The sequence below is a fragment of the Acanthochromis polyacanthus genome, chromosome 2, assembly GCF_021347895.1.
Source record: "Acanthochromis polyacanthus isolate Apoly-LR-REF ecotype Palm Island chromosome 2, KAUST_Apoly_ChrSc, whole genome shotgun sequence".
Lineage (NCBI taxonomy): Eukaryota > Metazoa > Chordata > Actinopteri > Pomacentridae > Acanthochromis > Acanthochromis polyacanthus.
The window spans coordinates 3,078,586-3,091,897 of record NC_067114.1 but is presented as its reverse complement, the minus strand read 5'-3'; the positions used below and the strand labels follow the sequence as shown (position 1 = coordinate 3,091,897).

General features: G+C 40.0%; 1 protein-coding gene across 1 annotated transcript in view; it reads left to right on the top strand.

The window, feature by feature from the left end:
* Positions 1 to 11,471, top strand: part of smad3a (SMAD family member 3a) — a 47,927-nt gene extending 36,456 nt beyond the window's left edge. Inside the window, exons 6-8 of the mRNA XM_022211455.2 lie at positions 1,650 to 1,787; positions 6,301 to 6,445; positions 8,165 to 11,471. Of these exons, the coding sequence (XP_022067147.1) occupies positions 1,650 to 1,787; positions 6,301 to 6,445; positions 8,165 to 8,288 (407 nt within the window). The 3' untranslated portion in view covers positions 8,289 to 11,471. The remainder of the gene's footprint in view (positions 1 to 1,649; positions 1,788 to 6,300; positions 6,446 to 8,164) is intronic.
* Positions 11,472 to 13,312: the final 1,841 nt, after the last annotated feature.

Genomic DNA, 13,312 nt, shown 5'->3' with positions numbered 1-13,312 from the left:
ACTACAGAAAATGTGGCAGGAAGTCTTCAAACACACTTCACTGTCTCGGTCCTGACAACATAACACTTAAACTAACTAGGCTGACTAAAGCACAAAAACACAGCAGCTGTGTGGTGTGTCTGGAGGGTTTATAAAGCCTTAAAATATATATAAGTAATAAAATAAATGAAGAGTTCATTTGCAAAAACAGATAACTCCGTTTTGATAAATTTTCAGAAAACTTTTTTTTTTTTATTGTTGAGATAATATCAATTAAACGCTATTTTAGGCTGTTATTCTTTTGATTTCGCTGCTGTTTTTGTTGTTAACTAATGACTGGCTATGACCTGAACAGTGTTTCAGGGTGAATTTAGTGACTTTAGTGATACATTTTGATAAGGAATAAGGGGTGGGACTAGATAAGTTGTTTTTACTTCTTCTTACACCCTTTTCGAACAAAATCCGGTTTTGAAATTGGTTATTGGTAGTACAAAAAAAATGCTGTCATAGCTACAATTTTATATTATTTTGTTGTATATGTATAATAGACCCTCCAGAAAAACGCGGGCTAAAATCCTTGATTATACGAATAAATATGCGGGGTTTTTATGCCATTTTATGCGGGGAAATTGCGGAAAGTTGCAAAGTATGCGAATAGTTGTGAAATATGCAAAAATATGCGCGATTCACCTGCCGTCTGGCCGCGGAGGGATGTGTCCTCTAATCAGACGCTGGGTCTGCTGTGGGGTTACTGGACTGACAGCCTGTGCTCTGGGAGGGGGAGGAGCTCACAGCAGCACCTGCTGCTTGTTGAGGACAGTAACTGCAGAATGATCCCAGTTTTCCTGTCAGTCTCCAAAACGGCAGAAAAAGTCGCTAGATTTGTGGCTAGTCGCTTTTGACAAAAAAAAAAGTCGCTAGGACGCTTTGGAAAGTCGCTAGATTTAGCGAGAAAGTCGCTAAGTTGGCAACACTGGCGCCGCGCTCCGCATCAGCTCGTGCTTCCAGTGTGTGTGAATGAACTGATGACGTCAGGCCGGGCGTCACATAAAAACTCACAACTCCATTTATATCGGTTATAGTTTTCTCATTTTATGCAGAAATTGTGAAATCAAGCGGGACCCGCATATTTCTCTTTTTTTTTGTGGAAATGTGAGATTCTTGCGGGAATTATGCGCTGTTTTGCGGGGATTATGCGGCCTTTTGGGAAATAATTGACCCCCCCATAATCAGCGGCATTTTGGTGATTAATGCGGGAATTCATGCGATCGCATAATCGCGTTTTTCTGGAGGGTCTAGTATAAATGTATACATCTATGTATTGTTTTTCTTTTGATCCAAGTTCGAAATAAAAATGTATTTAAAAAAAACAAAAAACTGAAGTTGAGTGAATTTGACTCAGTAGAAAAATACATGACAAAATAGAGAAAAATAAATTATTAGTGTTATTACTATTATTATCTCAAGTAAACAATAAAAAAAAGAGTTTTCTGAAAACGGAGTTCCCTGCTCTTGCAAATGAACTCTTCAGATATCATCGCTACTTCACAGATTTTGCTGTGGAACGTAACCCCCGAGATAGAAGAGGGACCACTGAATTAAATTTTCATGAAAGCACCGATATCAGTGGAACAGTTTCATCTAACTCCTCTGGCTTTGTTCTCTTCAAGGCCGCGGTGTTCGGCTGTACTACATCGGAGGAGAAGTCTTTGCCGAGTGTCTCAGCGACAGCGCCATCTTCGTCCAGAGCCCCAACTGTAATCAGCGCTACGGCTGGCACCCCGCCACGGTCTGCAAGATCCCTCCAGGTGTGTGATCAGCTGACAGACGGCTGTGGACAGAGGGCCGTACGAACAGGAGCACTGACAGACATTATTGGGTCATTCCGTATGAAATCAACCAATTTTAAGAAAACTTTTTATAGAAGCAAGTTGTGCTTGGTGTCAAAATTTAGGGAAATTCCTGTAATTTCACATGATGTCTTTTATTTTTTGATACCACCTATCCCACATGCTGACCTTTGAATTCGAAGGTCGGACAGATGTTTTAGATTTTTAGCTGTTCATATTTCATGCATTACATACCATAGCACTTTCATTTTATACAGATCCAATCCTTAGATAGCCAAATGATACCACATAAAATCTCTAATGGATATGATGATGAGTTTGTGTGTAATGGGTGGCCAAATGTAGCAGTTTAGAAGTTCGTGATGGATAAAATCGCAACTTTGTCATTCTCTGTAACATGCAATTATAAATATAAAGTAAATATTTTCACATTTCTGAGGACTATAGGTCACTGTGAAATGAATCTGAAAACTTCAGATCTCTATCTTTTGTTGTTCAGAAGTTATAGAAGTCTGAAAATGGTCGAAAATTTCAAGTCTTAACTTTGGCTGCAATAATAGGGTACCCCCTACCAACTTCAAATGGCCATAACTTTGAAACTAATGACAATAAAGCATTCAAATTTTAGATTTTCCCATCATATACACACGTGGACAAAATTGTTGGTACCCCTCAGTTAAAGAAGGAAAAACCCACAATTCTCACTGAAATCACTTGAAACTCACAAAAGTAACAATAAATAAAAATTTTTTGAAAATTAAATAATCAAAATCAGCCATCACTTTTGAATTGTTGATTAACATAATTATTTAAAAAAACAAACTAATGAAATAGGGCTGGACAAAAATGACGGTACCCATAACTTAATATTTTGTTGCACAACCTTTTGAGGCAATCACTGCAATTAAACGATTTCTGTATTTGTCAATGAGCGTTCTGCAGCTGTCAACAGGTATTTTGGCCCACTCCTCATGAGCAAACAGCTCCAGTTGTCTCAGGTTTGATGGGTGTCTTCTCCAAATGGCATGTTTCAGCTCCTTCCACATATGTTCAATGGGATTCAGATCTGGGCTCATAGAAGGCCACTTTAGAATAGTCCAACGCTTTTCTCTCAGCCATTCTTGGGTGTTTTTGGCTGTGTGTTTTGGATCGTTGTCCTGTTGGAAGACCCATGACCTGCGACTGAGACCAAGCTTTCTGACACTAGGCAGCACATTTCTCTCCAGAATGCCTTGATAGTCTTCAGTTTTCATCGTACCTTGCACACTTTCAAGACACCCTGTGCCAGATGCAGCAAAGCAGCCCCAAAACATTACTGAGCCTCCTCCATGTTTCACCGTAGGGACAGTGTTCTTTTCTTCGTATGCTTGGTTTTTGAGTCTATGAACATAGAGTTGATGTGCCTTACCAAAAAGCTCCAGTTTGGTCTCATCTGTCCAAAGGACATTCTCCCAGAAGCTTTGTGGCTTGTCAACATGCATTTTTGCAAATTCCAGTCTCGCTTTTTTATGAGTTTTTTCAGCAGTGGTGTCCTCCTTGGTCGTCTCCCATGAAGTCCACTTTGGCTCAAACAACGACGAATGGTGCGATCTGACACTGATGTACCTTGGCCTTGGAGTTCACCTTTAATTTCTTTGGAGGTTGCTCTGGGCTCTTTGGATACAATTCCAACGATCCGTCTCTTCAATTTGTCATCAATTTTCCTCTTGCGGCCACGTCCAGGGAGGTTGGCTACTGTCCCGTGGGTCTTGAACTTCTGAATAATATGAGCCACTGTTGTCACAGGAACTTCAAGCTGTTTAGAGATGGTCTTATAGCCTTTACCTTTAAGATGTTTGTCTATCATTTTTTTTCGGATGTCCTGGGACAATTCTCTCCTTCGCTTTCTGTTGTCCATGTTCAGTGTGGTACACACCTTTTCACCAAACAGCAGGGTGACTACTTGTCTCCCTTTAAATAGGCAGACTGACTGATTATGAGTTTGGAAACACCTGTGATGTCAATTAAATGACACACCTGAGTTAATCATGTCACTCTGGTCAAATAGTTTTCAATCTTTTATAGAGGTACCATCATTTTTGTCCAGGCCTGTTTCATTAGTTTGTTTTTTTAAATAATTATGTTAATCAACAATTCAAAAGTAATGGCTGTTTTTGATTATTTAATTTTCAATAAATTTTTATTTATTGTTACTTTTGTGAGTTTCAAGTGATTTCAGTGAGAATTGTGGGTTTTTCCTTCTTTAACTGAGGGGTACCAACAATTTTGTCCACGTGTGTATAATGTACTTAATGTATGTAAAAACTTAGCAAAATCTGAGAGGGTCAGGTGGTGAACACTGGTTGAAATGATATGGAATGACCCCATTTACAGATGTGGCTCAGTGAGACAGACGGAAAGTTGGTTCTGTAGCCAACGGTCAGTCGTTACATGCGTGTATAACATCAGGATTGTTTGTTTAGGTTTTCATGATGTCGTTTTAAGTTTTAGTTTGACTCTTACAAGCGAAAACCTGCATGATTGAGCTTCCAACAGAAACAATCAGTCAAACTTTAGCTTGTTCCCCTCTGAAAGCTGTAAACCATACAGTAATTTGAACCATCTGCTGGAGGGCAGAGCAGAGCAGGCATGAGTTACAGCTCTTTCAGTCCGTACACCAGGATTTCAACAGATGTCATCAGGAGGATGCATTTTAACATGTTGGTATTCTAGTAAAGAGAATGCATTCAAAAGGAGTTTGGAAAAGTGTGGAAGGGAACAAACAAGGAGAATGGGAGAGATGGAGTTAGAGAAGTGGATTAAACCTCCTCTTTCTCCTTTTCTCTGTGTCTTTGAGCCAGACGTTGAGCTCCTGATCGGTCAGAACTTCGTTTTTCACGGTCGCTCACTTCTAGCAGTCTGTATGTGAGTGATCATTTCTGGACAGTGTGAAGTTATATTAACATCTGAACGCCGTATTTAGTGAAGAAATATTATTCTGACTGCTGCCAAAGTTCTCCTCTTTGTGGCAAAACTGACGGCGCTGAAGAACCTTTTTAGCCAGTCTGTGATGAAGTTAATTCTTTGCAGCAGATGGAGCTGTGGCTGCATCATGTCAACAGGAGCAGCCTCATCATATCTGCACCGCCAACCCTGGGACGTCTTCTTCGGCTAAAACGTAGTCTGGTTACCAAAATAAGTTTTTCCTTTCCACAGCGGTCTGTTGACTTTCACCACATGATTTGTGAATGTGTTTGGAGCGTTCCCTACACAAATTTAAAGTCTGAACAAGATGTTTATAAAGGCACTGTTGCATTTTGTTGTCTCCTCTCAGACATGCAGCTTTACACGTTGAATCATGTCTGGATAAGCAGATTTATGTAAACTGTGGTCTTATTAGGTCTGACCTGGAAGTGTTTGTAATACACACCTCTGAACTGATTACTGTCAGATTAATGAAGGCTGGAAAAGGTTACAGATCCCCTCTGGTGAAAGTCACATATTTCTACCTTGTTAACAATCCTGTACGGTGTTTCTGTGTCATGAGTGACACCAGCAGTGGAAGCCACGGCTGAGGATTTCCACCTTGAATCTGCAGCGTACCAAAACGTGACAAAAACATGGATTCTGACTTATTCTCAGCATACTTAACTATTCTTCAGAATCAGTTTCCAATTCTAACAAGTATGACTGAATTACTGCAGTAATGCTTCTTACCATTATGTAGCACTGAGTAGTTTTGGGGTAAATGGTCCGTATTTATATAGCACTTTACTTTACCTGCAAGGTACCCAAAGCGCTTTATATGATACGTCACATTCACTCATTCACACACTGATGGCGGAAGCTGCCATGCAAGGCGCTAACCACAAACCAGGGGTTCGGTGTCTTGCTCAGGGACATGAGCACGACGGGCCGAGGATCGAACCGGCAACCCTCCGGTTGCAAGACGGCCACTCTACCCACTGAGCCATGCCGCCCCGGTACAGAGGGTCCTCGGTTTACGACGTCCTCGATGTACGGCATTTTGTCGTTATGTAGGAACTGGTTACATGGAACTAGTTTGTGAGCGAAGCAGATGAATACATCGTCACGGGGCGCTATAACATGAAGAAGAAAGATGCAGATGAAATGAAAAACAATCATGACTTTTATGAAGAACTGATCAATATCGTGATGCACATAACGGCTTTGTTTATGGCAAAAATCGACCAACATCTATCTGTAGGAACGGAACTCTGACACGTCAAGGACCCCCTGTGTTAATGGGTTAATGTATTTTCTGTGAGTAGACCTCTTTAGTTAAATACCCCTGACCTATGAAACACTGATTTCTCCATTCTTATAATGTTTTTTCGTTCTCTAATGTTCGATGAATCTGAATAAACTTTGGTCGTCGTTCTTATTCAGATGCATTCACACCGAGGGCATTGTGTCCGGACTCGTGGTTCTCTCTTGGTTCTCTAACGGATCTCTCTGCTGTTCCCTCCAGGATGTAACCTGAAGATCTTCAACAACCAGGAGTTTGCCGCCCTGCTGGCCCAGTCGGTCAACCAGGGCTTTGAGGCGGTGTACCAGCTGACCAGGATGTGCACCATCCGCATGAGCTTCGTCAAGGGCTGGGGAGCCGAGTACAGGTGAGCTGAATGAAAACCACTCGCTCATTTCCACCGCCGGCAGCAGCAGCAGTGCAGAAGTGGAGCCGTAAGCCGGTCTGTATGTTCACAGTAGAAGCAAACGGTCTGAATCGCATCCCTCCACTCTCAGGCATCTGCTCCCACTCTGGTGAATCCGCTGCGTGACGTCGCAGAGAAACGGGCCTCTGTTGGCTCGGCACGCTATTTTTAAGCAAACACACATGTGCTGTGTCAAAAAGAGATGTCAGACTTTCCCTCTTCCATCCCCTCCCAGTTTTCCACACAGTCTGACTCACTGATAGTAAGAAAGGAGGAGATGGAATATAAGCGGGGCGGATGATTGGCTGGAGGTTGGCTCGGTGCTGCAGGAGGAGGGGAAGCCTTTGTGCTGCCGCTGACGGCTCACCGGTCGAGTCCAGACCGAACGCTGACATGTGGAGACACTTAAAAACAGGATTCAGGTTACTGGAACAGCCTCCTCCTCCTCCTTTACCTCACGCTCTCTGAATGTTTCCCAGGCTCTGTCATTGTTTTTCTTTTGTCCCTTGTACCTTAAGACGAATAAGCGAGCTTCCAAAAACCGTCATGTTTGCTTTTAATTTATTCACACTAAAACTTTCTAGTAAACAAAATCTGTACGGATACGTTCGAGCTGCAGACGTTGTATTGTAATCGCTGTTTTATTTACTTCACGGCTAGTTTATCACTTTGCAACCATTTTGAAATAAAATGAATCCTTTTATTTGTTGTCAGTGTCTGCAGTCTTTTTCCAGCTAATGTTGGTCTTTCATCGCTCACCTTGACACAGAAGAACTGTCGCTCAGCTCCATCTCCACATAATAAGCAGATTTCTTTGAACGCCGTCGCTTAATCGCTTCTCTCTTCTGTAGGGAGATAAAAGCAGCAATGGTCTTAGTTTGAAGGCCACCAAAGGAAATCAAGAAGCAGCTCACGGATGTAGAGATCAAGAAAAAGTCTGGGAAAGTTTTTCATAACATGCTTCTTTTCAGAACAAAGAAGGAAATCATTCTCTGGAGAAGATATTTTAATTAGGACTGTCGAAGTTAACGCACTCCGGCTTCCTCCCACCGTCCAAAAACATGCTGAGGTTAATTGGTTACTCTAAATTGTCCGTAGGTGTGAATGTGAGTGTGATTGTGTGTCTGTATATGTAGCCCTGTGACAGACTGGTGACCTGTCCAGGAGTCAGCTGGGATAGACTCCAGCCCCCCCCCATGACCCCAGTGAGGATAAAGTGGTGTATAGAGGATGGATGGATGTTAATGTGGATTAATCCATCATCATGATTAATCTGATTACAAATTTAAACACGTATCAGACTTCCCTTTTACATTCCCTTCTTTCTTGAGTCTGTTTACTCGTGCAAAATGAAACGCAGTTATTCTAGGTTTTGGCTGAGATCATCACATTTATTCTAATTCTGTTAAATCCGCTGATCCGTTGATGAGGCATTTTAGAAATATAAATCACAATCAGTTTTCCAAACACTTTACTGGCTTTACAACATCTTACTTTTAACTCAGAGAAGATGTTTGAGCGTGTTCTTTTCTGGGTCCAGTTTCTTGCATCTGTCTTACATCAGGGCTGAAAAATAAACGCGAACAGAGCAGTTTGACTTTGCTGAAACTCGGATTTTGGAAGTTTACTCACTGCAAACGCCTCCTAACGTCTGTGTGTGTCTGGTTTTATGTCTGCCAGGCGACAGACGGTGACCAGCACCCCCTGCTGGATCGAGCTGCACCTGAACGGACCCCTGCAGTGGCTGGACAAGGTGCTCACACAGATGGGCTCCCCGAGCATCCGCTGCTCCAGCGTCTCTTAGGGGAAAGCCTCCATCCGCCAGCGACTGAAAACACACACAGACTGCATGCAGACGAGAACTGAAAGCCGACGAGCCCCCCCGCCCTCATCCAGCCAGCGTTCCTCTGCCCCCCCCCACCAGCTGTCAGTAGCACTTTTATATACATGTTGTTTGTGGCTAAAGGGGACAAGTGCATTAATGCAGTACCGTGTTAGGAGCATCTCCACGTTATTATGTCCAGATTTATTTTAATGTTTCTAATCTTTGGCGTCTGAGTGCCAGAGAAGCTGATGAACTTTCATTTTTCTTGATTTTCACGTCATTTTTTTGTACAGATTTTAGGGTAAACCCTGGAATTTAAAAAAAACAAATGTTTTTAAGCATTATTCTCTCATTTGTAAAGCGTGTTGTAGATCATGTTTATGCATTTCACTCGATGTTGTTTCTGTATTCGGGCATTCGACAGCTTATGAAGACTTTTACGGAGTTGAAACGGTCGACCATCCTTTGTGAACTGAAGCGTGTGAAGGAATCTACAGGTAGAGCAGGAGGATCTGTCCTGGCTTCAAGGAACACGACAGGATGTTTAACCCACATGTTGTCCTCATTTATAAAACATATGGTTTCCTTGTATGAAAAAAATTCCCCAAATTTCTGAAAAAATTTGCAAAAGTTTCAGGGAAAAAACTCCAATAATAAGTTATTTTTTTAAATTCCCCAAATTTCTGAAAATTTGCAAAACTTTCAGGGAGAAAACTCCAATAATAAGTTTTTGTTTTGGTTTGTTTTTTTAAATCCCTCAAATTTGGTAAAAAGATTCTTGTAAATATTTACTTAAAATGAGTAAAAATCTTCCAAAAAAAAAATCCCAAAAATATCTAAAGTGATTCCATATTTATCAGTAAACTTCTAATATTTTTTTAAGAACATTGACATAAAAATCAACCAAAATCCGCGCTGGATTTTGGTTGATTTTTATGTGAATGTTCTTAAAGAAACATTTTTAACATTTGTTTTTTTCCACCTAAAAATGTTCAAATTTTTTTTTGAAAATGTGGACATCAGAAGTTTCACTGTGAAAATCTGTATTTTTCCCACATTTTTAAACTTTAAAATGAGTCAATTTTGACCCGCAGGACGACACGAGGGTTAACCGCACGTTTGAACAAAGAGAATTCACAGAAAGAGGAAAGAATCAGTCAAACTTAAAGTTGTTCCTCTCTTTGAGCTGTAGTTTGAGCGACAGCAGCTCTGGAGAACCTTAAAGACGGAGGGATTCATCCAGATCCATCAGGAGGACGAAGCTCTTCTGTGGAAATATTCCAGTGATGGCAGAGGTCAGAGGTGAAATATATCCTGCACTCATTTCAGGAAGCTTTGCCAATTTGCAAAACACTTTTGCAGCGTCGTATTGAGTAGCATGTGTATATAATAATCATATTTACACCGGACTTGAAAACATCTCACATACTGTAACTAATCTGCAGACTTTAGTTCAACTACAGATCGAACACGTGTAGAGAGAGCAGGAAGATGCCTTCGCTTTTCTGAACCTGTAAAACCCCTGTAAAAATTTTTTGTTTTATATATATATATATATATATATATATATATGAATCTCTAAACCCCAAATATAGAAAAAAATATCAGAAATGTTATATATATGTATAGTTATATAGACAAACATGATCTGAAACAGTAATAATTGTCAAAAAAATTGTCAAAATCTTTCTAAAATTACCTGAAATTTGGATAAAATGAGAAATAATTATCAAAAATTCGTCAAAATTGGCCTGAAATGACACGAAACTCAACCAAAATTAGTTAAAAATGTCCAAAGCGACTCATGATTTGTCAAAAGATGACTTGACACCTGTCCAAAATGAGTCCAAATGTTTCTAAAATTACTTGAAATTTGGATAAAATGAGAAATAATTATCAAAAATTCGTCAAAATTGGCCTGAAATGACTTGAAACTCAACCAAAATTAGTACAAATGTCCAAAGCGACTCACGATTTGTCAAATGATGACTTGAAACCTGTCCAAAAATGAGTCAAAATGTTTCTAAAATTACCTGAAATTTGGATAAAATGAGAAACAATTGACACATTTTTTTTTTTTTTTCCATATTTGGGTTTTCCAGAGTTCATATTCTCTCAGCAGTCGATAACTTTGGTCTTACTTTTAGCCATGCTGACTTTTTGCACACTCAGGACCGTAGAAAAATGAAACAGAACCCAGTGGGACGGACAGACGCATGACTGGAGACTCTACAGTCTGTTTTGCTACCAGTTGTTTTTGTAGGACGATGAGGCGAGAAGTTTGTCCGCTGACAGTGTTTTTGCGTGACGTGATGGAAGATACTGCTGGCAGGTTTGGAGATACTGACCGTGTGTTTTTCTGCCTGTGAAAGCGAGGCAGTTTGAGTACAAAGGGAAATGTTTAGACGAATAGAAGCATGTAAATAAATACCAGTCGCTTCTCAAATCACATGTTTTTTTTAGGTCTATGTACATTTAGTACATACGTGTTGTAATGCGACCATTAACCTTTATAATGTTGATGGTTTTGAGCAAAAAAGAACAAAAGTAAAAGTTAAAAAAAGCTTAAATAATGTTGGGAAAGCCGTTGCTGACGTGGAAAAGTCCCAGCTTTGGTCCCGTTTCCTCTCAGTGGACGGATTTCCTCCTGCTTCTTTAACACTAGACAAAGACTCAGCGGGGAGAAAAAACAATTCTCTGAATCTTCTGCAGCTTATTTACATTAACCCAGCAGCCCAGAGGTGCTAATCTTTAACATTTTAGGGACTCAAGGTTAAACAGTGAAGCCATGCTGGTAGATTCTGATCTCTGAGGGACTTTAAAGCGTTTCAGAACCGGTAGCATCTACCGATCTGAGACCAGCCGGCTCTTTTAGAGCTCCTGGTGTCCTTGAACGCAGCGGTCCTCTTTAACCACGTAGTCGGTGTGATTACCCGTCATTTTTATACGCTCTGCAGGTTCTAGTGCTTCTGTCCCTTTGTTTAAAGTGTTCCCTGTAATCGTTCTTATCAGTTGTGATTTTCTGCTCTGAATCGCTCTTTTTAGACGTCTCTTGTATAAAATTATACCCTTTATTTTTCTCTGCCTATAAAAGCTGTTGTGATGCTTTATATTTTTGTGTATTTTTGTCGGTCTATGAATAAAATCTATATCTTGTGGTGACACCGGGGTCAGATGGAAGCTTTTAAATGACACGTTTAATTAAACAACTCCAGGTTATTTCTGCATTTAGAGAGAATTTACTGGTAAATATGAATTATTCCAACATTAGAGAGGAGTTTTGTTGGTACGGAAAGTGCTTAAAGTTGGTAATTACAGGAGATATTTCAGGTTCTAAAGAAGAGGTGTTAGTCATCTGAGTCCAGGTTCCACATTCAGCCCAGTCTGACCTCCAGTGACCCGTAAAATCACAGCATAATAACCTATAAATAACCACAACTCCTAAGTTTTCCTTTAAGTGCAAAAAATTACATTCTGAAAATGTTCACATTTAAGGAATTGTATTTTTACAAAACATCATGAACAACCTGAAGTTTCTTGACAAAAATAAGATCAGTTTCATCAACATTCAGCCTCAGTTTATCATTTCCACATTAAAACTTCCAGATCAGAGCGTCTACAAAGGAACACATTTAGTCACCTGGAACTGAACCATTTAATATTTTACCTTATGATCACAATGACAAAAGTCAGACAAAATATGACGAAAGTGAGAAACAAAATGACGACAAATGAGACAAAGACACAAAACAAAACAAAAAAGAGAAAAACTTCGATATAAGTTACAAAGTTACAAAAAAATGGACAAAAACGAGAAAAAAATGATACAAATGACAAACGAGACAAAAAATGACCAAAGCGAGAAACAAAATGACAAAAAAAGACAACACAAGCAAGACAAAAGAAACAAAATGACAAAGCAAAACGCAAAATGACAAAAACACAAGTTAGAAAAAAAGGAAACAAAACGACAAAACATGAGACAAACGACGAAAGTCAGACAAAAAATGACAAGAACAAAAACAAGACAAAATATTACAAAAATGAGACACAAAATGACAAAAAATGAGACAAACGACACGAAACAAAAAGAAAAAATATTAACAAAAAGGTTAGAAAGTGGCAAAAACGGACACGCGACAAAATTTAGACGAAAAATGACAAAATTGAGAAAACAAACAAAAAAATAGACAACACAAACCAGACAAAAAAACACGACAAACGACAAAAAAATGACAACAGACAAAATATTACAAAAATCAGTCACTAAAGAACAATGAACAATCTAGTATTTTACTTTCTGATCCAAACAACTTGTCATGGTCTAGAAATTATTTTGATTTATAGTTTTACTAACAATCTGCAGTTAATGTCTTCTCTGGAATTTTTCCACTTTGAGGGCCGGATTGGACCCTCTGGAGGACCACTTTTGGCCCACGGGCCTCATGTTGAACACCCCTGCTTTAAAGTCTGTTTCCTTGTGCTGTTTTGGGGATTTCCTCGTCTGATGGATAAGGTGACGCCGTCCTCAGAAACTGTAATTACAGACGATCGGCAGACTCTTGTTTCTTTCCTCGGTGCCACGCTGCAGTTTTCTGTCACAGAGACACAAACGGCTTTAAATCAGAAGAAAGGATTCGTTGTGACGCCCTGAAGGTGAAGAGGCTGCAAGAAACCACAGAGATGAATAGTTTAAGGGTAGCAGGAGTGGAGCTGCTTCACTCTTTAGAATGCACTAGAAAGCAGCCAAACTCTTCACTGAGAGTTTTTTTTTTTTTTTTTTTTTTACACCAGAGCGTTTCCGTCTTGTGGCATCATCAGAAGCAGCGACGTCTGCGCTGTCAGCTCCTCTTCAACTCTCCTGAGCTTCACTCCAGACTAACTTTTAATAATTAACCGGTTTGCAGGAGAGTCAAACACGGGGCAGTGATGAATCATTGATGTGTGCACGGATCAGATCTGAAGCGGCTTCTGTGAAAATTTAAAGCGGGAAGACGTCTTTT